At 44.0% G+C, this 24,198-nt stretch overlaps 2 protein-coding genes and 1 non-coding gene across 3 annotated transcripts in view; 2 read left to right on the forward strand and 1 right to left on the reverse strand.

Annotated features, from left to right (window-relative positions):
• Rheb (Ras homolog, mTORC1 binding) overlaps window positions 1-21,363 on the reverse strand; it is a 50,798-nt gene extending 29,435 nt beyond the window's left edge. The window contains exon 1 of the mRNA XM_059257743.1: window positions 20,971-21,363. Within this exon, the coding sequence (XP_059113726.1) occupies window positions 20,971-21,022 (52 nt within the window). The 5' untranslated portion in view covers window positions 21,023-21,363. The remainder of the gene's footprint in view (window positions 1-20,970) is intronic.
• LOC131906899 (large ribosomal subunit protein eL8-like) lies at window positions 6,912-7,805 on the forward strand. The gene has a single exon (XM_059257742.1). The coding sequence runs from the start codon at window positions 6,963-6,965 to the stop codon at window positions 7,761-7,763; it is 801 nt and encodes a 266-aa protein (XP_059113725.1). The 5' UTR covers window positions 6,912-6,962; the 3' UTR covers window positions 7,764-7,805.
• LOC131907607 (U6 spliceosomal RNA) lies at window positions 17,017-17,123 on the forward strand. The gene has a single exon (XR_009378496.1). It is a non-coding gene; the product is annotated as a U6 spliceosomal RNA (small nuclear RNA).
• Window positions 21,364-24,198: the final 2,835 nt, after the last annotated feature.

Below are 24,198 nucleotides of genomic sequence, written 5' to 3' on the forward strand. Positions count from 1 at the left end.
GAAGAGGCTGGCACACTATCCTTCTAACAGACTGTTCTATCCCCGTGTTCTCTATCTAGTTCCTCTCTGTCGCCTCCAAACTTTCTCTTCCTGAAACAGTTCTAAAGAGATTCTCTCCTGGTTCACTCTACCCCATGTAGCTTGTTCCAAGTCTGTCTCTAAAATATTTTCAACTCCCAGGGAGTACACCTATTTATGGTTCCATCTCCTTCCAGGGCAAAGGAGCACCTTGCTAGGGCAGTGCAGTCACCAGAAAAATATCTTAGCCACTTAAAACTCCACTCCACTCCACCAAGTTTAATGCACTCATGGAAATGTGCGTCCTGCAGAAAACAGACCATAATACTTGATGAAGGGTATACAGGTTCTGGTTGAAAGCTCTGAAGAAAAGATTAGATAGAAATAAAAACTACAGAGGCAATTGAGGAGAATTAGCTTCCTAACTTCAAAAAAGGAATCAACCAGCAAAACGAAACCTGTAGATCAGACTGACAGAATAGAACTGTATCAATGGGATGCAGCTGGGGGCTGGACAGATAGATGGCTCAGCGGTTAAGAGCACTGGCTGCTCTTCTAGAGGACCGTTCAGTTCCCAGAACCCACATGGCAGCTCACAACTGTCTGTAACTCCAGTTCCTGGGGATCTGATACTCTCACACAGACATACATGTAGGCAAAACACCAATGCACATAAAATAAAATAAAAATTACTTAAAAAAAGAATACAACTGGAAACTACACACAAAACCAGCTAGAACTTCTGGACATTTTTAAGATTTATTTATTTAACATGTATACAGTGTTCTGTCTGCACACCAGAAGAGGGTACCACATCTCATTACAGATGGTTGTGAGCCACCATGTGGGTGCTGGGAATGGAACTCAGGACCTCTGGAAGAGTAGCCAGTGCTCTTAACCTCTGAGCCATCTCTCCAGCCCCAGGCCTAATGTTCCTACAAAACTGCAATTCTGTTTGCTCTCCCCTCAGTTACTGTATTCGCTTCAACCTTTATTCCTAGTTTCAGCAGTTATAATCAGAAATGCTTCTGTAGCCAAGGCTAGTTCACAAGTCATCTACCTTTCTTCCACTTCTACTAGCTCTATTTTTATAGTTCCAAGTTTGGGAACATTTCATCCTTCTATAAACCTGGAAAGTCTTTGTAAAAGAAATAAGAACTGGCACTGTCTGCTAGTAGCTGGCTTGATAGGAAGAGGCCAGTCAGAAACAAAAAGGGCATGTTCTTTGAGTGTTTGAGGTGGGAGTTGCACATGGAATAGGACAAGCCACAGACCCCCAACAGGAACCAAGTTCCCCACTATGGATATAAGGTAGGGAGAGATAAAGGCTGATGATAAAGTAAGTAAGATGGGGTAATCTGGAGGAAGCAAGAAAAAAACTGCAAACATTAGGAACCTCAATCTACATTTCTAGACAAATGAAGACTCCATTAATAAGACAAAATGGTGAGTGGTCAATTTGATGGTATTTAAGTCACCTAGAAGACAGCTCTGGTATGTCCATGAGGGTGCTTAAGAGGTTTAACTGAGAATGGAATACCCACCCTGCATGTGCGCAGCCCCATCTCATGGGCTGTGGTCCTGGGTGAGGAAAAGAGAAAAGGCAAAGCCACACTAGCACCAATACTCATCTCTTTCTGCTTCTTGACTACAGAGAACATGACCAGCTGTCTCACATCCCCTCCCTCCCTCCCTCCCACAGAAGACTATGTCCTTAAACTGTGAGCCAGAACAAACCTTTCCTTCCTCAAGTTGCTTTTTGTCAGGTATTTGGTCACAGCAGTAATAAAAATAACCAATAAGAGCCGGGCGGTGGTGGCGCATGCCTTTAATCCCAGCACTCGGGAGGCAGAGGCAGGCGGATCTCTGTGAGTTCGAGGCCAGCCTGGGCTACCAAGTGAGTTCCAGGAAAGGCGCAAAGCTACACAGAGAAACCCTGTCTCGAAAAACCAAAAAAAAAAAAAAAAAAAAAAAAAAAAAACCAATAAAACAGCCATCAAAATTAACTGCCAAAACAAAACTAAAAAATTAAAGCAAACAAAACAAACAAACAAAAAGCCCAAAAACTTTGAGTTTCCAAAACAATTATCAAAGCATTGCTTCTATTTTTTAAAACTCATGAAGGGGAAAAAAAAAAAAGCTAGGCATAGTGGCACACACTTTTATGCAGGGGTAGACAGACTTCTGTGAGGTCATGGCCAGGCCAAGCAAGTTCTTGGACAGCAAGGGTTTCACAGAGAGAACCTGTCCTAAAACACAAACATCTTATAGGGGTGGAAAGCAAACTCAGAGATAAAACGCAAGTAAATATGAATTAAGGAAAAAAACAAAAAGCAAAAGAACCCCCAAAATACCTGGCAGGAGGTGGTGGTGCACACTGTTGGTCCCAGCACCCTTGGGAGAGGCAGAGGTAGGTGGACCTCTGAGTTCAAGAACAGCCTGATCTACAGAGCGAGTTCTAGGACAGTCATGGCTACACAGACAGACCCTAGGGTGGGGTGGGGCGGGGCACAACAACAACAAACAAAACAAACACCCAAAACAAAGTCTTTCATAATGATTTAGGGGCTGGAGAGATGGCTCAGCAGTCAAGAACACTGACTGCTCTTCCAGAGGACCCAGCTTCTATTCTCAGCACCCACGTGGTACATAGACATACATGCAGGTAAAATACTCATATACATAAAAATAAATGTATCTTTACAAAAATCATGATAAATAAATGTGTCTCGGGGCTGGGGAGACAGCTCAGTCAGTAAAGTATGTGCCCTACAAGCATGAGGACCCAAGTTTCACCCCCAGAGCCCATGTAAAAAGCCAGTGTGGTGGCATGATGTAGTCCCAATATTGGAGAGGCAAAGACAGGCTGATGGCCGGGGACTGCTGGCTAGCTAGCCACCCAGTCTATCTGGCCAGCTCTAGGTGAGTGAAAGAACCTGTCTCAAACAAAGGACAAGGTGAATGGTGCCTTAGGCACGACAGCTGAGACTGGCCTCTGGGGTCTGTGTGCAGACAGGCATCTTTTGAAACAAGTTCTTTCCCTAGAACTTAATATTAAAAAGGTATCAACCTGAGTTTCAAGTAAAAATGGGACAACTTTGGCAATTTCCACAGAGCCAAACAAAAAGCAACCCTCTATGACAATCATCATTCTCCATTTCTAGGAGTCCATTCACTGCACGATACAATACCAGTTAATGACAGCAAGATGGGAGAGGAAGCGGATGAAGAACACTGATGAATAAGGTTTGTAAAACATCCTGATTCCAGAAACATTTAATTAGAGGAAACAGAATAGTGAGAGAAGGTTTAGGATTTGAACTCAAGATTATGGTATGAGTCCTATGAGATGAAAGTTAAGTTCTACAGGTCTCAGAATCCTCAAAATATGGCAATATCATGTATAAAGCATAGTAACTACTACATATTCAATACATGGCCATTACATTCTAGTACAGTAATTGCCTGAATCAGCTAAGCTTTCCTCAAATCATGATCAATACAACTTGGGGGGGGGGGCTGTATTCCAGGAACAGCTATCAAGCCAAGAGCAGTATTGGCATAAGACAGGCAGTAAAGGAGCAGAGTTCAGGAAAAGATCCATATACAAGTGTGATCAACTAGTTTTTGGCAGAAGTGCAAAGGCAAGTCAAAGGACAAAGTACAGTATTTTCAACACATGGTGCTCAAACAACTAGACTTTCATATTGACACACACATAGAAATAGTAAGAGACAGAGAAACCCGAGTTAGACCTAGTTGGTACCCAATTTAAAAGCATATGATCAATAACAGATCATAAACTTAATTATAAAATGAAAACTATAAAACAACTTTTTTTCTGTTGTTTTTGTTTTTGTAGACAAGGTTTCTCTGTATAACAGCCCTGGCTGTCCTGAACTCGCTCTGTAGATCAGGCTGGCCTCAAACTCACAGGGATCCACTTGCCTCTGTCTCCTGAATGCTGGGATTAAAGGTGTGCACCACCACCAGCCCAGAAAAGATTATTAAAAAAAAAAAAATCCATTTGAATTTATCAAAATTAAGAATTGTGGGACCTGGGAGGTGGCTCAATTGGTAAAATGTGTACTCCGCACGATTAAGGACCTCAACACTCAGCATGCACATAAGAAAGTGGGTGTGGTGGATCACAGCTGCAACTTCAGCACTGTGGAAATAGAAATAGGTGGGCTCCAGGTTCAGTTAGAGCCCCTGCTATAAAATATGAGACTGAGGGCAATCAAAGAAAACACTCCACATCAACTTCTGGTCTCCACCTGCACACCTGAACCACTCACATAGAGAGAGATACACACATGCACAGAGAAACTGCTCTAAGACTCTTATTAAGGGAATGAAAATATAAGCTACAGACCTGCAGGGAAATACATTCAAAACACTGTATGTGGAGTAACTGTAGAAACCAGCAAAGTAAAAAGGGACCATAGTTGGGGGTGGGAGGTCAGAAGCAATAGGGAAGGCACAAGTGATCCGAAGGGGGAAATGGCAAAAATGGAGGAGGGGAAGCACATGACTCTAAATGGGAGGTGGAGGGAGATCAATGCCGAATGAGGGAGGTGGGTAAAATAAGGATGTCTCAAAAAGTCATAAGAAGTCATAAGGAATCATACTATTAACTATCTACCCTAAAAATGCCTATAGTACATGTGAGTCAGTATAGAAATATACACACACACAATTTAAATGAAAATTCCCCACCTGTGCTGACAATGCTACTCCAAAGATTCATAGAGCAGTTAACAAAACCCCAACACCAGGCACTTCAAAGCCCCCTTTTAAGTTGTTAGTCAGAGTTGCCCCCTGGAGCTGGAAGGTCAGTCCTTATTGCTAAAGACACCATGTACTTCAGACACTGGGCCCAGAGACCCAAGCTGCATCTAACCTGAAAGCCTCCTCCCTGAGGACTATCTTTCATGGTATCAGAAGGCACCTTGCAAGCTTCCAAGAAGGGAAGTAACCAACAATCCTACCCAGCTACAAGGCCTTGAACCACAACTATCACCAGCATGGCACCATAACCCTAAGAGTGCAGTAGTGGCACATACTATTTGGCAGTAGCCAACAGCTCTGTAAGTGGACTTAAGACCTGTTCAACAGGAGGGAAACCAAGCCTGGTACTGGTTAGTGAAGTCATGGATCTCGCAAGAGAACTTAAAACTACCACTTTACTAAGCCAGCAAAATTCCTCAGTATTGTCCTTCTTTATGTGGGTTCTGGAGATTGAACTCAGGTTACCAGGCTTGTGCCAAGTACCTTTACCTACTGAGCCATCTGGCTGGTCTTGTCACCTTGAGTTGAAGGTCTACATATATACCAAGAGTCACCAAGGATACATTTTAAAAATATATACCTATGTCAGCATCCTCATTTTAAAGGAGCTACACAGGAACTAATGGGTACTTTGGGAAAGTGGTCACTATGACTCCTAACATGAGCACCATTGCCAGCACAGGATCTCATGAGGGCAGAGACACTAACAGTGCAAACTTTTTCCTGATTTTCTGCTACACAGCCCTGGCTGTCCTTACACTCTTGGGCATAGTGCTTCCCAGGTGCTGGGGTTACAAGTGTGTGCTCGGCCTGAATAAATACTGCCTTTCCCCTTTTTTTTTCCCCAAAGACGGCTCTCAGGCCCAGTGGTGGTGGTTCACACCTTTAATCCCAGCACTTAGAAGGACAAGGCAGGTGGATCTCTTTGGGTTCGATGCCAGCCTGGTCTACAGAGCAAGCTCCAGGACAGGCAGGACTACACAGAGAACCCCTGTCTCAAAAAATAAAACAATAAAGACAGGGTTTCATGTAAGTCTCACCTCAAACTTGCCATACAGTTGAAGGTGACCTTGAATGTTTAATTGTTCTGCCTCTAACTTCCAAATTCTGGGATATAGTGATTCACCATCATAGCAGATTCTGTATGATACTGGGGGCTGGAGCCCAGGGCATCATGCTGCTCAGGCGAGTACTCTAGCAACTGAACTGCATCCTTAACCCCAACTGTTTAACAGAAAACTCATGTGAGACATTGTTTTATTAGAGTTTGCAAAACACTTTCACATGAATCATCTCACTTGTTTCTGAGTTAAGCTGGGTTGACATCATCTTGTTCTTTTTCACACCCATTCCCAAACTTTAAAAATAGATGCTGGCAGAGGGTTAATTAAAAAAAAAAAAAAGGAGGTGGGAGTTAAGGTATGGTTATTATTTGTGATAAATACAAGGCAGAGTAAGAAAAGCTGGCTCAAAAATTAAAACAAGAATATATTTAAGTGTGTCTCACATGACTGAATTACATAAATGAGGAATTTTAGAAACTGTCAGAGTTATTAAATTAAAAGGGGCAAAGTAGTGCTTAGGGAGGCCAGGGAACTGATTCCCTCAAGACCCCTGAAATAGAATATTCATCTTCTAGGATAACTTACAGATAAAGCCAAGGTGGAAGACAAACTACAAAAAAATTAAATATCTGGCAATGAGGAAGAAAAAAATTTCTTAGATTTGGTCCAAAACTGGTGGGCAAGCTGAGATGTGAGTGGGCAGGGCAAAGAGCCCCTCCTCCAAAAAAAAGGTTTTCAAAAGGGGGATTGGCAAGGTAACTCAGTATGTAAGAATGCTTGCCACCAAGTCTGACCACCTGAGTTCCATCCCTGTGACCCACATGGTGGAGAGAACCAACTCTTTCAAACTGTCCACATGATCTCATGTGTGCTGTGGCAAACGCGGAGGTTAAAAAAAAAAAAAAAAAGACAAAAATTAAAAGCAGCTTTGATGAATTAAAGAGCATAAAATTTAAGATTGTCTAAAATAGACATGACAGCTAAACAATCATATTTATAATAGTAATAATAAAAATTTAGGCGATCTCCGCGACTGCTTACATATTACCCACAATTCCCTTTTCTTTCTCTCTCCTCCAGCCGAGCAAGATGCCCAAGGGAAAGAAGGCCAAGGGGAAGAAGGTGGCCCCGGCCCCCGCCGTCGTGAAGAAACAGGAGGCCAAAAAGGTGGTGAATCCTTTGTTTGAGAAAAGGCCCAAGAACTTCGGCATTGGGCAGGACATCCAGCCCAAAAGAGATCTCACACGCTTCGTCAAATGGCCCCGCTACATTAGGCTGCAGCGGCAAAGAGCCATCCTCTACAAGCGGCTCAAAGTACCTCCTGCCATTAACCAGTTCACACAGGCCCTGGACCGGCAAACAGCTACCCAGCTGCTTAAGCTTGCCCACAAGTACAGGCCAGAGACAAAGCAGGAGAAGAAGCAAAGGCTGCTGGCCCGTGCTGAGAAGAAAGCTGCTGGCAAAGGGGACGTCCCAACTAAAAGACCACCTGTCCTCCGAGCGGGGGTCAATACAGTCACCACCTTGGTGGAGAACAAGAAGGCTCAGCTGGTGGTGATTGCCCACGATGTAGACCCCATTGAGCTGGTGGTCTTCCTGCCTGCCCTGTGTCGAAAGATGGGGGTCCCCTACTACATCATCAAGGGAAAGGCCAGGCTGGGGCGGCTGGTCCACAGGAAGACATGCACCACTGTTGCCTTCACACAGGTTAACTCGGAAGACAAGGGTGCTCTGGCTAAGCTGGTGGAAGCTATTAGGACCAATTACAACGACAGATATGATGAGATCCGCCGCCACTGGGGAGGCAACGTCCTGGGTCCTAAATCTGTGGCTCGGATTGCCAAGCTGGAAAAGGCAAAGGCCAAAGAACTCGCCACTAAATTGGGTTAAATGTACACTGCTAAGTTTTCTGTACATAAATATAATTACAAACTTAAAAAAAAAAAAAAAATTTAGCCGGGCGGTGGTGGCGCACGCCTTTAATCCCAGCACTCGGGAGGCAGAGGCAGGCGGATCTCCGAGTTCGAGGCCAGCCTGGTCTCCAAAGCGAGTTCCAGGAAAGGCGCAAAGCTACACAGGGAAACCCTGTCTCAAAAAAAAAAAAAGAAAGAAAAGAAAACATTTATACCAACATTAATTCATTAATTCACTTCTCAAGACACTTTTGTTGTCCAGTACTGTCCAGGAGCCATACATGAACATCAGTTATCTGAAACATAGCAGGTAGCTCTGACATATGTACATAAGAGTTTGGAGGTTAAATATGAAAAGTATTTTTAAATCATATGTTGAAATTATATTTTGAATATATTGGGCTAAATTAAACTTCACTGGTTTCCTTTTATTTTAGATTGGCTACTAGAAAATCTGAATTATCTGTGCTGATATTTTATTGCTCTTGAGCAATGATGGTCTGTATATATGGGCCTCAGGGAACGAGAGTACCCTATTTGTATAAACTTGGCTAAATTTATATAAATTAAGCTCCAGAAGATAGATAGACAGACAGACAGGCAGGCAGTCAGGCAGGCTTGGCTGACACAGCAGTATGTCCCCCTGGGCTCTGCAACTTCACTTGTCCCTGGCGTGACAAAGAAACATTCAACCCTAAAGTGAGAAGGGATGTTGGCTTAAACCCTTGGTTGACATTAGGAATCGGGAGCAGAGAACATTAGTTCCCAGCATGGCCACTTGCCCTAGAACTGTTGGGTCACTGCTAGGGTCTATAGCCAGAAGCTAGGCAGATGCCAATGTTGCCTCTAGCCATGGTCCTGTCACAGGTTTTTTCCTTTAGCCAAAGGCAACATTGGCAGCTGACACTAGCAGCAAACAGGTTATACTAACAGTTCCCACCAAAAGGTAATCTGCTGTCCCCCTCTGACACCATGCACTGGCTCACAACTACTCAGGCTTTCCAATTCTACTCCTGCCTGCCCCACCTTCTTCCCACAGTACAGGAGGTTTTTCTGGAGATGTAAAACAAATTATGGACCAGGGGTCAAATTTGACTCAGAATCTGTTTACTATCTGTACAGCCTATGAGTTAAAAGCAAGCATGCATGTTTTTCTATCTTTCAATGGCTGTGGGAGGGAACAGGGACAGACAGATGAGGATGGGACATGACAACGACTAGTATTTTGTATCAGAAAATCAGATAAAATTCCAATTTCAAACCCATGACACAGTTCATTGGGACACAACTACAGCCATTTGTCAATGTACTGCCTTCCTCTGCTTTTCCATTATAAGGGCAAAGGAGAATAGTTGCAACAGGAGGCATCTAGTCTGCAAAGCTTGAAATAATTCACTACCTGGCCTGCTGCAGAGAGTCAGACAACGCCTAGTAGAGATCATTACTATATCTTTCATTGACTTCGCACTGTTTCTAGGGAAAGTCTAACTTAACAGGGTCTATAAGCTGACTGGTAGCACACAGCTCAGCTCTACCTTCCTTCCCACTCACAGTCTGCTCATCCACACCCTTGTCCACTAGTGGAACCACACTGTACTTTCTTGAGAGACACTCCTCCACCCCTAGGCTCTGACTGTTTCTCTCAAGGATTTCCCTTGCCTAGCGATTGCATACTAGTTACATGCTTGGTACATGGATAGAGAACACACTTAAACATTTAACCAACATTTGTTTGAGAAAACACATGGCACTTTAAACCCATAGACTGCCCCTGCAACCAACAGTGCAGTGTGTCCAGTCCTGGAGTGAATTAAGACCTGATGGATAGTTGACAAAGCCCGGACTCTTCCCCCAGAAACAAGTCCACAATTTCAGGGAAAGCCTCTACGGTAAAGCTGGCAATGTTCAACTGACACTGAAGACAGAGGAAAAAATTCTACCCATGGATCAGTTTGGCTGAATTGGCTCTCAGAGAAAACACATCCTATTAAGATTCCCGGAAAATCTGTTTCTCAACCTATATGCTTGGGTGATTTTTTTTTTTCTAGAGAAGTTTTCCTGTAATGTAAATTTTAGACTATGCTGGCAGATTGAATTTTGTGGGCATTCTCTCTCTGGAGCATTCTTAATGATGATTTGATTCGAGTCTTTGCCCACCATGCAAATAGCAGCACTAGGCATTCCTATTCCCATCCAGGATCATAAGGACCAGAGCAGTTCTCTAAATCACACATAAGGAAACTCACAAGATCCACCTGCCTCTATCTCCAAAGTCCAGGATTAAAGGCATGCACCACCACACCTGGCACTGCTGGGTATATCTTAATTCAGTCACTTATAAAAACTATGACCAACAAAGAGAACCTATAGTTTAATCTCTTTACAGTAGGTTTCATATGTGATTTAGATCTTGAAACCAGTCAGGGTGCTGGAGAGATGGCTCAGGGGTTAAGAGCAGTAGCTGTTCTTCCAAAGGTCCCAGCAACCACACGGTGGTTCACAAGCATCTATAATAGAATCTGGTATCAGCAGTCAAGGTTGGGGCAGTTCTTTGCCCAGCAGGCCATTTGTGCCAAGAAGACAAATTTCCAAACGGAGTGTCTTAGAAACCCAACATTCTCTCAGGAGTAGATTTGTGCTGCCAGGAGCAATCGTGTCTCCTGTCAACAGAATTCTAAGTTATAAAAACATTTAAATGCCATATTCTCCAGATCTATGAAGTGTTAGTTACCTATCCATCTGACATATGTTTCTGTAAATCCAAAAAACCTAACTAACATAACTATAGATATGACAATCATGGGTGACTATTAATCTGTAATTCTTTTTTTAAAGTTTTATTAATGAATTATTTTTATTTTATGTGCATTGGTATTTTTCCTGCATGTATGTCTGCAGGAGGGTGTTGGATCTCCTGGAAGTGGAGTTACAGACAGTTGTGAGCCGCCACGTGGGTGCTAGGAATTGAACCCAGGTCCTCTGGAAGAGCAGTCAGTGCTATTAACCCCTGAGCCATCTCTCCAGCCACAATCTGTAATTCTTATCTACCTAAATAACCTAAGGACTAAGGCTTCACATATCAAGATAAACAGTCTGTAAACAGATGTACAGTATAAGGACAATGGCCTCAAAATTGTGACAAAACACAAAAGATCTTAAATGGAGGTAGAAAAAGTATAGTGCAATATAAAAATATCCTTAATATGTATCAATACACAAAATATTCTAAACAGAGGTAGAACATATATACAGTATGATGAATATAATTTTACATTTATATCAATATACAAAATATTTCAAATAGGAGTAGGAACATGTGTACAATATGACAATTATAGTTTTGAATTTGTATCAATATACAAATTATCTTAAATAGGAATATAAAAATAGTTTATATATGTATCAATATACAAAAATCCGTATCAGTGTGAATTATCTAAGGCTGATAATTTGCTAAATTAGTTTACCAGTAGATACAACAATCTACCTTAATATCCTATACCTACTATTCTCCTTTTTTTCTTTTCTTAAAGAGAATCCTGAGTCTAAATTTTATTGCTCCACCCCCAAGCCTATAACAACTTGTCCATAAACCCTGAGAAAAATGAAACCTTTGGGAGAGGGAGCATTGCTTTCTTAAAATTGCTTCTTGCTGTTTAGGGGGGGACGGTATCTCTGTGGGGTTCTGTAAGAAAGCTAAATGGTTATGTCTCAATAGGACTAGCTGTAATGTTTGTAGCCAGTCTCAGAGAAATGGGTAAGGTTAGCTGAGGTTCTGGCTAGAAGAGTAGTGTGATGGACTATTTCATCTTGAACTGTCCTGAAGAGTTTGCAGTCCAAAGCTGATCACTGAGTGGTATTTTTAGGTTCAATGGCATCATTATGGACCGGGCAGAGTCATTGTTGTGGGGCCCCATCTTGCTTCTGGAGACTTCAGAGATTGTTATTGGCAAGACTTGTATTTCACTGTGGAAAACTTGGACATTATTAATATCAAAATGGAAAGACTGGATTTTAGGATGATGCAAGGAAGGAGTCCCAGAAATCAAGGAAAAGCATGGAAAGAAATAGAATCTTGACAACAATGGTCCCTAGATTATTGGTATACATGCATATCATCCACACATAAAATATAAGTAAATAAAGTTTAAAAAACCAGCCAAATAGGGGCTAACAAGACAGGGCTCAGCAGGTAAAGGTGCCTATGCCAAGCCAATTGACCCTAGTTCCATCACTGTGACCCACAGGATGGAAGGAAAGAAACTAATTAATTTCCTTAGGTTTTCCTTTGACCTCTACAAGCACACCATAGTGACTGCAGGCACACACACACACACACACACACACACACACACACACACAAACACTCCTGCTAGCCAGGCAATGGTGGCGCACGCCTTTAATCCCAGCACTTGGGAGGCAGAGCCAGGCAGATCTCTATGAGTTTGAGGCCAGCCTGGTCTACAGAGCGAGATCCAGTACAGGCACCAAAACTACACAGAGAAACCCTGTCTCAAAAAAAAAAAAAAAAAAAAAAAAAAAAAAAAAAAAAAAAAAAAAAAAACCAAAAAGAAAAAGAAAAAGAGAAATCCTTCGAGCACTTTAGCAAGTGTCAAGAGTTAATGTGATACTTCATAATGCTTCTCATTCTCACAATCACGACCAAATTCGGTTTCATTTAGTGAACTAGGTTAACAATCCACTTATGGACAATATTAGAAGTCAACAGATCATTATTTTGGACCTTCAATTAAGAAAAACATTGGGCCGGGCGGTGGTGGCGCACGCCTTTAATCCCAGCACTCGGGAGGCAGAGCCAGGCGGATTTCTGTGAGTTCGAGGCCAGCCTGGGCTACCAAGTGAGCTCCAGGAAAGGCGCAAAGCTACACAGAGAAACCCTGTCTCGAAAAAACAAAAAAACAAAAAAACAAAAAAAAAAAAAAAAGAAAAACATTGGACATTAATGACTTCCTCGACCACAACAGGTAGAGGCAGCTGGTTTTCATTTTGTGATACAGCTGCTATTTTTATTTACATAGCTCCCTCAACTTTCAGTGAGGCTTGTATTTATAAAAACCATGTTTTAGTATACCAACTTTATGCTGCCACTAGCAATTTTATTTAATCGTTGGAAACTTCACTGTTACCAAGTACAAACAAAACAATACATCCAAAAGTGTACCACTAGAGGCCAAGGAAGGTGTATACAGAGATTTCCTTTTGCAACTCACGGCTTACTACTCAGCATGAATGACTTCCCAAAGTTCCTCTGAGGCCCTGCAGCTTGTGCTCGCCTTCCCAACTTCATTTCTTACTCTCACTTCATTATGCTTTACCACCCCCAGCTTCCTTCCGTTCTCAATCATGCCAAGATCTTTCTTGCGTCACTAAATCCTTCTTGGCTCTTACAATAAATACTAGGGAACCTCTCCTAGGCGGCTCTTACACATATCCTTGCCAATTGTACGTACAATGCACCCACTTTTGATTTAACCTTTTACAAGGGAGAATAGCAAGATCCCAGCATACTACAGTCCCAAGCCATCCAAAGTGTGGTCTCTGGACTTCTGGAACCATCTCCAGGATTCATACGGTGGAAACATCACCAAGTCAGCCATTGCACTATTTTCACATTTGTACCAAAGATGCAAATGCAGTGGTGATGCCTGTGTGGGCGTCCCTCAGCAGGCACCGAGACAAAAGGAACAAACCAAGTGGGGAATCACTTAATTCTCTATCACCACATTCTCACAAAGGTGAAAGGGGCCACTTTCACTACCAATCAATGTCCTTTGAGAACACAGTCAGAGTGACTAAGTTTACTGAGTCTTGCCCCTTGCACATCTTTTTAGTATTCTCCAAGAGGACCAAGAAGATGGCTCAACAGGTAAAGGTGTTGCTGAAGACTCATGAGAAAGTAGAAGGAGCTAAGAGACTCCTGAGCTAAGTTGTCCTTTTGACTCTGACACATGAACCACGGCAGGTGCATCGCCACACACAGTAATAGTAATTATTCTGCATAATGAAACAGTACCTGAATAAGCAGTTCTGCTACACACAGAGAAATAGGACTGTCTCCACGACAAGTATGGGGTAACTGAGAGACGTCTGCGCCAGCCACTTTATCACATCTTTTTTACTCGGAAGAATGACAACAATCATTAGTTCAAATTCAGCAGTTTTTTTTTTTTTGTTTGTTTGTTTTTTTTAAAGATATTAAGGAAACAAGATCTTAGCTGGGCACACCAGTAATTCATGTAATTTGGTACTTGGAGGAGGAGGCAGGGAAGTTTACTCAAAGTTGCAGGCTAGCCTGCACTGAGACCCTATTTCCCTACTGTCCTCCCACCCAGAAGGGTGGGAAAAGGAGTTCACCAAGTCAAGTAAAAACTGGTAGTGCAATGTCAAAATTCCAACTGTTAAGGAAGAAACCAGAATTCTGAAAAGCCTTCCCAACCCCCTTTTAGTAGTACTGAGAATTAACATAGGGCCTAGAACATGCAAGGCAGATGCTCTACCAATGTTCCTGGCCTGTTTTTATTATGGAGTTACCAGGGCCAGCCTTAAACTTTGATCCTCCTCCCGCAGATTCCCAAGTAGCTGGGATTATGGGCCTGTACCATCAGTCCCAGCCTGGAAAAGTGTTAAAAAAAATTGTCTATGTATATGGGTGTTTTGCCTGCATGAATACTTGTATATTACATGTGTATACTGCCCAAGGAGGCCATAAGAAGGCACTGAATCCCCTTGGGACTAGGGTTATAGCCTGTTGTGAGCTGCATGTGGGTGCCGGAGTCCCGGGTCAGTGTTCTTTTTATTCTTCCTCTCCTTTGGTTTTTTGAGACAGGGTTTTCTCTGTGTAGTTTTGGTGCCTGTACTGGATCTCGCTCTGTAGACCAGGCTGGCCTCGAACTCAGAGATCTGCCTGGCTCTGCCTCCCCCTCCCGAGTGCTGGGATTAAAGGCATGCGCCACCACCGCCCAGCCCTGGGTCAGTGTTCTTAAGCACTGAGTCATCTCTCCAGAGCCTGGAAAAGCTTTTAACAGCACTTTAATATTTAAGATTTCTCTTTGGTTAGTGAAAGTATTAGCAAATGTAATCTTTAAAGTATCTACATATTAACTGTAGCAACACATGGAAGACCTATGTAACAGTGGACCAATGATCCAAGTTCCACAGCACAGTAGGGTATAAGAGCTACTTAAGAGTATAAAGCAGAACAATGTGGTTTAATGCAAAGGGAACAGGGCAAACTCAACAATAAGACTGCAGACTGCACACAGTACCAACCTAAGACTAACCACTGACAGAAGCCAGTGAGAAGGCTCAGGGTATAAAGATGCTTTCTGACAAACTTATCCCAGGAGCCACACAGCAGAAAGAGAAAACCAACTTCCGTAAGTTATCCTCTAACCTCCAATGTATCCCATGTGCACGGTGTCGAGATACAATAGTAAAAGACACTGTTGGCTACTCCTTACAGAGGTTTAGTACATACCAAAGATACACTACCATCTCAAAGAGCTATTAAAAAATCACCCCCTTTCAACTACTCATCTGCTAAAGGCTGATTTTTCACCTCATACTGAATGAAATCAGGAGCAGATGAAAACCCACTGTTAAAAAAACAAAAACAAAACAATGTCTAAAAGATTCTTTTATGGGGCCTGGATAGATGCTCAGTGGTTGAGAGCACTGGGTGCTCTTGCAGAGGACCCAAGTTCATTTCCAAGCGCCCACACAGTAGCTCATAATCATCTGAAAACTCTAGTCCCAAAGGACTGCCCTCTTCTTGTCTTAAAAACACCTGTATGCACGCATGTAAAACACTCATACACAAAATAAATCTTAAAAAAAAGATTCTTTCAAATCTGAAAAGTACCCTATCAAAATCTAGCTGATTTATGAGCAGAAACTGACAAATTAGTCCTACACAAGTGGCTAAAAACAGACAAAACAATCTTGAAAAAACCAAAAACCTCAAAGATTCCTATGTTACTATTGACTATGACACCACAGTAACGTGAGGGAGACTGTGGGCAGATGTGAGGACAAACAGAGCAGCAGAAGGAAGATCTCAAGACAAGCCCTGAAATCCATGCACATTCATTTTCCACTAAGGAATTCAATGAGGAACCAACAGCCTTCTAACAGGCTGAGACAAGTTGTACACTTTGCTCACACCACACATATTAACCTCTAGCGGGTCCTATAAACCTAAATGCAGGAGCTGAGTATAAAATGTTCAGACTGTCTACTGTGAGGTCCCTGGATAGTACACCAAAAGTAAAAAGTGCAAAAGTAAACAGTTCAACTGGACCTCAAGCAAGGCCCTGGACTCAATTCTGAACACCAAGGGAAGAAAAGTGGAAAAACAATTTCACCACCATAGACGGAAGAATTGTTTATAAATCATATATACTCTTGAAGCCTACTAAGGTGGCTAAAAGCCAAGCAAAGAGTGGGTAAGCATGGAGACAGATTCCGAGCCTCGTACACTGTTGCTAGGAATGTATAAAGTGAGAGGTTGAGGAAAAGTTTGACAGTTCCTCAAAGTGTCAAATAGGGATACCACATGTCCCAGCAATTTCATTCCTAAGGAACAACTAAGAGAAATGAAAGCACAGGAATGTTTTACAGGAATGTTTATAACACCATTATTTGTAACAGCCAAGAAATAGAAACAATTCATGTAACAGGACAATGTGGTAAACTCACATTAATGGAATATTATATATGCAATATGGATGAAGTTTGGAAACAGGCTAAATGAAAGATGTCAGTCACAAAGTACCATATGTATATTATGCCATTTACATGAAATGTCCAGAGTAAGTAAATAAAAACAGAAGGCAAATTAGTGGTTGCCAGGGGCTGAGTAGTGAGAACTGCTATGAGCACAAGATTTTTTGGTACCTATAGACATTTAAAACTTGGCCATCAAAAACTGGATCCCCGCCGGGCGGTGGTGGCGCACGCCTTTAATCCCAGCACTCAGGAGGTGGAGGCAGGAAGATTTCTGTGAGTTCGAGGCCAGCAAGTTCCAAGAAAGGCGCAAAGCTACACAGAGAAACCCTGTCTCAACCCTCCCCCTACACCCGCCCCCCCCCAAAAAAAACTGGATCCCCAGAACTCATGTGGTGGAAGGGAAGAACAACTCCCACAAGCTGTCCTCTAACCACCACATGCCTAATGTAGCATGTTCTCCCAACAACTTAATAAACTAGTAAGTGCTCGCTTCAGCAGCACATGTACTAAAACTGGAACCATACAGAGAAGATTAGCATGGCCCCTGCACAAGGATGACACACACATTTATGAAGTGTCCCATATTAAAAAAAAGTTAGGGGCTGCAGAGATGGCTCAGCGGTTAAGAGCACTGGCTGTTCTTCCAGAGGTCATGAGTTCAATTCCCAGCAATCACATGGTGGCTCACAACCATCTGTAATGAGATCTGGCGCCCTCTTCTGGCATGCAGGCAGAACACTGTATACATAATAAATAAATAAATCTTTAAAAAAAAAGTTATAATATAACATTTGGCTGTACAAAATCATATTCACAAGTGTGAGCTCTGCTTATTCTCTTATACAGAACAACAAACAGGACTGATGAAGCTTCACAAAAGTGGCCCCTAGAAGACACAGCACATGCTACTAAGCACATATCAATTTTACACACTGCTAGGTTTTATACATGGCAAGTAGTGTTTAAATCACAATTTCTTAAAAAAAAATAAATAAATCACGCACTAAAGTGTGTGTGTGTGTGTGTGTGTGTGTGTGTGTGTGTGTATGTTTGCAGAGCCCAGAGACGAAACGTTGTGTTCTCTTCCACCACTTCTCCATTTCCATCCAGACAGAGGCTCTCACTGAAACTGGAGCTCTGTTTTTCAGATAGGCAGGTGAACAGCAAGCTCCAGCTAGCTATCCTCCTGTCTCTGTCCCCACAAGCTCACTGCCTTGCCCAACTTTTCACATGGGCTCTAGGATTTGAACTCAGGCTCTCACAGCTGCATAGAAAGCACCCTTACTTGCCCAGTTATCTTCCCAACCCTCATCACGATTCCTTAACAGATTATGTCAGAAAAGGACAAGATAATGTAACGGGACAGAATCCAATACAATTGTGTTCTATTGGGAACTATCAAACATGTCATGATACCTTTCCCTATAAGAATCCAACAGCACCAGACACGTTCTGACAAAGTAATTCATCTACTCTCAGTGAACTGCCATTCACCAAAACACAGTCACTTCATTTTATAAACTTCCACATTCCTGTGATCCCATTCCTAGGATTACACATGGCAAATAAGTTTTTGGAAAGATGGTCTAATGACAAACCAGATTACCAAAGACTCTGGAAGATATTCCAGAGAAAGACTGCCGTATTGAAGACAGTTTACTCTGACAGTTTTGATTGGCTCCTCACTGTTAAGGACTCCTCAGCTGTAGGAGCAACAATGCACCATGAGGAAGTTGCTACATATGGCAACCACCAAAATGAACACGAAGGACCTCCCTAAAAGCTAGACTGGAGTACAGGTGACACAGAGGTAACATGTCCTCAAAAAAACGTCCCTACTGCAAACACCTAGAAAAGACTGCAGGAGACAAGCTGCACAAATTTCCCTTTAGGTAAGTTTATCAATGTTTCAACAAATACAAATTTGAAAGCCTAATAATAAAACAATCACATTTCAGTTTTTGCTGAAGGCAAACATAAAAGTTTGTGGCATGATTATGTAACAATGCCAAGCAGTCTGGTTAAGAGAACATTATAAAAGGCATGGCTTCTAGACGAGCCTATTTCAATGCTTTATCATCAATCAATACAACTGCTTAGAAACACACACACACACACAATCTAGAAACACTGAAATTTCTTTTTTTTTTTTTTGGTTTTTCAAGACAGGGTTTCTATGTGTAGCTTTGCTCCTTTCCTGGAACTCACTTGGTAGCCCAGGCTGGCCTCGAACTCACAGAGATCCACCTGCCTCTGCCTCCCAAGTGCTGGGATTAAAGGCGTGCGCCACCACCGCCCGGCAGAAACACTGAAATTTCTATACTCTGGCACCAAACATATTTCTAAGTTCTGAGAAGGCTGAATGGTGGGCAATTCCCGGAAAAGTGGCTAGCAAGTGCAATCGTGTTGGCAAAAAGCCAATCTGACTCCTCTGCAAGAATTCAGAAACTACAAAATATTCCTGTTCGTATGAAACAAAACTAAAGTCAAATGCAACACTGAAAGTAACACAGCCTCTCCAAAGTATCTTTTACTTCAATTATTGCACTTGAAAACAACTTCTGAGAAAAGGATAGGATATGGAAATACGACACACAGAGGACACTGAAAATAGGTCTACAGTTCTGTGTTCCTCCGCAGGCTAGCACTGCATTAACAAACAGCAGTAAAGGTTTGTGAAGAAAAGGCTAAGGGCACACCTATCCCAGGCCTGGTGTGGCTTTCACAGGAAGACCAGTCTGGGCTACAAAGTGAGGACAGGACCACCTTGGTTACATAAGACTGCCTGGAAGCAGAATGACTTTCTATTGGACATAAGTTCTTTAGCAAAGGAGACAAAACACTAAACTTATTTAAGCCCATTGCCATTTCAAACATTTCAAGGGGAGAATAAAATCCAGACCTTTAGAACATCCTCTTGGGTTGAAAACAGGTAGCCCACCTACTTGTGACTTATGCCTTGCTCATTCAGGATTGCTATCTTCAACGAGTTAGCATTCTGTATATTTTGAGTTAGCACTCTGTATATTTATCTGATTAGAGAGTGCTCAATTAAGAGCCAGGTTATGTCACGGTCCGTTCTCCAAATTCCGAGGGAATTCAGAAAACAAGCAACAGTATGGTGATCCAGACAACCAACAATGTTAGATCAGGAGTTCCATACTGGTGTTTAGTAAATGGTCTCAGAGACACTGAAACCTCAATTTTGCTCGTGCTAACTCTAAGGCTGCAACGGTTAAGCAGTCACCTACTCTTCCCCACCGCATTTAGTACTGTCCCATGCAGGATTTAGTTACCTTTCCACTCTAGGCACCCCCATCTCACAGTCTCTGATCTTCCACTCCCTCCCTAAGGGTTCTCTCCAACTCTTAAGGGAGAGGTGGTGAAAGGATGAGTAAGCAGGCCGAGACTTATCTTGGTCAAAGAGCACAGACCCTGGCACCAGCAGCGGAAAGCAGGGGTGAGAAAGCGACTGGAAAGCCTAACGGGGCGTCCGTCCAGTGGAGAAGGCTTTCCTATGGCAGTTACTGCCACCTCGTTCCTGAATCAGACTCCAACCTACCCCACCTCCCGCTTCACCACACCTCGGCGGTCCCTCTGTGCCAAGTGCATTTTCTGGAGACAGTTACATCTTTCAAACAGTAATAAAGATGTACGTGATATTCCCAGGTTCCGGTCGGTCAAAGACAATAAAGCCTCACCCTGCGGCATGGTTTAAGTTCGAACGTCCTGTTTCACAAGATGGACTGAATACTGCTCGTCTCGACACCATGATCACTCCCCACCCCACCCAGGGCCCACCTCTATTCGGCAAAAAGGTGACTGCTAGGAGCAACTTCAAATGTATGTCAATCGCATGGTGGTGGTGTTGGGGAAACAAAAGGACTTCTGAATTACTTTAACAGCCTGGTTCCGAGTGCCTGGCCTTGTTTTTGCCCAAAGAAAAATAGGACACTGAAGAGTTCGGAGATGTCTTTCTCGCCTTTGCTACGCCGGCCGCCAGCAGCGGTATACCTAGCGGGCTTCTGAGGGGCTCAGTACAGCTTTCTTGGAGGCGCAAACTTGCCCTCGGTGGCCAAACGTCTGGGAAGTTTCCCCGTTTTCTTTAAAAGGTCTAAGTTCTCTACGGATGAAGGACGCAAGGAGCGGTTTCCTTTGTTGAAATGCCCGAGATCAGTTGAATTGGGGGAGCAGGTGGGGAAAGACTGCTCAGAGAAGGCGGGACAGATGCGGGGGACCCGACGAGGCTGCTCCGGGCTGCCTCGAGGCCTGCGGCCCCCGCCACCTGTCCGCCGCGCCTGGGGACCGGGGAAGGCGCCGCCACCTCCACTCAAAATGGAGGTTATGAAACGCGCGCCGCCCGCCCGCCCGCCACATGGCCGGGCCGGGCCGCGTCCCGAGGTTCAGACCCCGGCACCGCAGGGCCAGCCACTCACCCACAGACCGGTAGCCCAGGATGGCGATCTTCCGGGACTTGGACTGCGGCATCTTGGCGGCCTGCTCAGCCCCGGCCCAACCACATCAACCGCGGCGGCGGCGGCTCCTCCGGCTCAGACTATCGGCGGCGGGTGCGCCGGGGGAACGCGGCATACAGAGCGCGGCGGCGGGCGCGGCTGCCTCTCGCTGGCTCGTCTCTTCGCTCGCTCAACCGCCCGGAACCGACCGCGCGGGCCCTCCCCCCACAACACACCCACGTGACCGCGCGCGGCCGCGTCAGCGCCGCCTCCCGCCGCCGCCTCCCGGCCCGGAACGCGCGGGGGTGCGCCGGGGGATCGTTTTACTTTAAAGGGAAAAAGCGGAGACGCCCCAAGGCCCCCGGAAAAGTCACGACCGAAACTCGCTGCGTCATGACCCTCCCACCTACTTCCGCCGCTTTTTAATTACGACAGTCCTGCCCGAGCCCTGACTGGACGGCTCCCAGACAGCCGCGCGATGACGCAATGGAAACTCCGTCTACCATTGGGAATTCAGAGGGGGCGGAGCCAAGGAGAGGCGCTGCTCAGCGGGGAGCTAAAAATAAAATTGGGCTGCGTTTGCGCCGCTGAGCGCCTGCGTGGTTCAAGAGCGTGGCTCTACCGGCGGGTTGGGTGGGTGGGCGGGCAGGCAGCTCCTCCATGATTGGCTGATGTGGGGCGTGAGGGCGGAACCGACGGCGAGAAGTGCGGTGATTGGTGAAGTGCTGAGCCGTTGGCCGACTTGCTTCGGCCGGCCCTTAAAAGGCACGAGGCGCGTGGCCCTAGGCTGTGCGTTGGCTGCCACCTCTCGATTCTTGTTTATTCTTTAAATTACCGTCCTGCTATGTTAGCGTTAGTCTGGGCTTAATTGTGGGTGGTGACTAAGCTTTATCCGTGGCTGAGGGACTGTGGGAAGAATGGAATCTGTGCAGATTCCAAATGTCAGAAATTCCATTAAAAGCAGGGCGAGCTGGCCAGCCCTGGTGCGGACCCAGGCGACACGCGGTGCGCACCTCGCGTGGAAAGACGCACGCGTGGGAGCCCTGCTGCCAGATCAGCTCGTCTTTTACACTGAACACTCAGAGGTTATTTCTGGAGAGACGTGAAAGTCAGCCATTGTCAAGAAGGCTGAGGGAAAGCCGGAGACTTCGCTGTCTGGTGTGGGCGGACCAACGCCTGAGAAGGGAAGGCTGGCATATTTTCGACAAAAGGCGTACTGGCAGAGAGCTCCTTGTCTCCGGAGAACTACAGAAGAGGAGTTGGGACATTTTCGTGCTAAAAAGCAGGAAAGAAAGACAATCCCTAGACCTAGTTCATGGAAGCCCAAGTTGAAAGCTAGGCCTGGAAATGAAGATACCAAGAGAGAACAGCACGCTTGTCAACCTTCATGATACTTTTTTTAGGGTCTCATGTAGTCCACCTGGAATTCTTAGAGATCCACCTGCCTCTGCCTCCCAAGTGCTGGGATTAAAGGCTGCCCCACCACCTTGAGCTTCTGATTCTCCTGTCTTTACTCAAGTGCTAGAATTACAGGCTACCAAACCATGTTTATTTGGTGCTCGGGATTGAACCCCGGATGTACATTAGGCAAGTATGCAGATGACTGAGCTACATCTGCGTTCCCCCAGCACTATTTTAAGTATTTTAAAACAGAACTATTTTAAGTATTTTAAAACAGATTCAAGCGGGCGGTGGTGGCGCACGCCTTTAATCCCAGCACTTGGAGGCAGAGCCAGGTGGATCTCTGTGAGTTCGAGGCCAGCCTGGTCTACAAAGAGTTCCAGAGCAGGCGCCAAAGCTACACAGAGAAACCCTGTCTCGAAAAAAAAAAAAAAAACAGATTCAGGTAAACGTATGATATCAGATGCCCTGATCCACCAGTATTCTTGAACCCGTAGCACTAAATTCCTTGGTGAATGTATTGTCATTTAGGGTTAGAAAAAGTGTCCAGCAAGATGACCCAGCTAGTAAAAGCACTTGCTGTGTGAGCCTCACAAAACCTGACTTTAATTCATGGATCCCAAGGTGGAAAAAGAACTTACTCCTAAGAGTTATCCTTTGAATTTTACATCCATTCTGTTTTATGCACACATCTGCACACACACATGATATAATAATAATAATAATAATAATAATAATAATAATAATAATAATAATAATAAATAGAACACAATACAAACGACATGCTATGGATAGTGAGGGTCTGTATGTGAATTGTGTATATTTATTTGTACCTATATGCTATTGTATTGTGTTCTGAGATCTGCTAAAAAAAATCTTCCTTTGAATTCCCACAAAAAATTTAAAAATACTGCTTTAGCCTAGGAATATTAGTAATCTGATCAAGAAGCAACTGTAAAGTCCAAGAATTTTCTAGTTGCTGTCTTTTTTTTTTTTTTTAATGGTTTTTCGAGACAGGGTTTCTCTGTGTAGTTTTGGTGCCTGTCCTGGCTCTCGCTCTGTAGACCAGGCTGGCCTCGAACTCACAGAGCTCCGACTGGCTCTGCCTCCTAAGCGCTGCGATGTACTTAGGTGTGCACCCCCACCATCTGGCTCTAGTTGCTGTCTTAAAGCTCTTTGAGGTCAGACTCGAGAACTCAAGATTCTGTTACTCCAGAGCAGATTGAATTCACTTTCAAATATGGCTCAAGGACCTGGGCTGTGGTGGCACATGCCTTTAATACCGGTTCGGAGAGGCAGGGACGACTTTCTCAAACAAACAAACAAAAGAATATGTATGAAATTTTTCTTATAGGAAATCTTTACCTTAATTGAAGTAGACATCTGAGAGTTTAACTGTTTTGTTTTAAATATTTTATGGGAAAGAGTGGAGATGAATTAGATTCATCATAATCTTGGCAAAAGTCAAATCAGACTTACTTGTTCTGTCTCACAGAAGGTGTTCAAAATCAAACAGTGCAGATCTGGGGAAATATGCCAAACCATTCATGTGGGCAGGTTGTTGAAATCAGAGGGCCAGCTCTTACTCCTGTGGACAGAGAAGGACCTTCTCAGCAGAGAAATGGTCCTGTCTTCAGGATGAGTGTCATCTTGGCGAAGGCAAGTCCTCTAACTCTTTCTGGGAAGAAAATCTTGCCCTCTCTGAGCAAGGGCTCTCAACCCAGTGTACCTCCTGAGACATGGAATCCATGGGCTGCTAGAGATGGGAAAGCGAAGTGGGCCAGTTCCAAATCCTTGGAGGAACCATGT

This window comes from Peromyscus eremicus, chromosome 3, assembly GCF_949786415.1.
Source record: "Peromyscus eremicus chromosome 3, PerEre_H2_v1, whole genome shotgun sequence".
NCBI lineage: Eukaryota > Metazoa > Chordata > Mammalia > Rodentia > Cricetidae > Peromyscus > Peromyscus eremicus.

Excerpts from the sequence above, each read along its gene's own strand:
- LOC131906899 (XM_059257742.1), top strand. The coding sequence starts at position 6,963 with ATGCCCAAGGGAAAGAAGGCCAAGGGGAAGAAGGTGGCCCCGGCCCCC.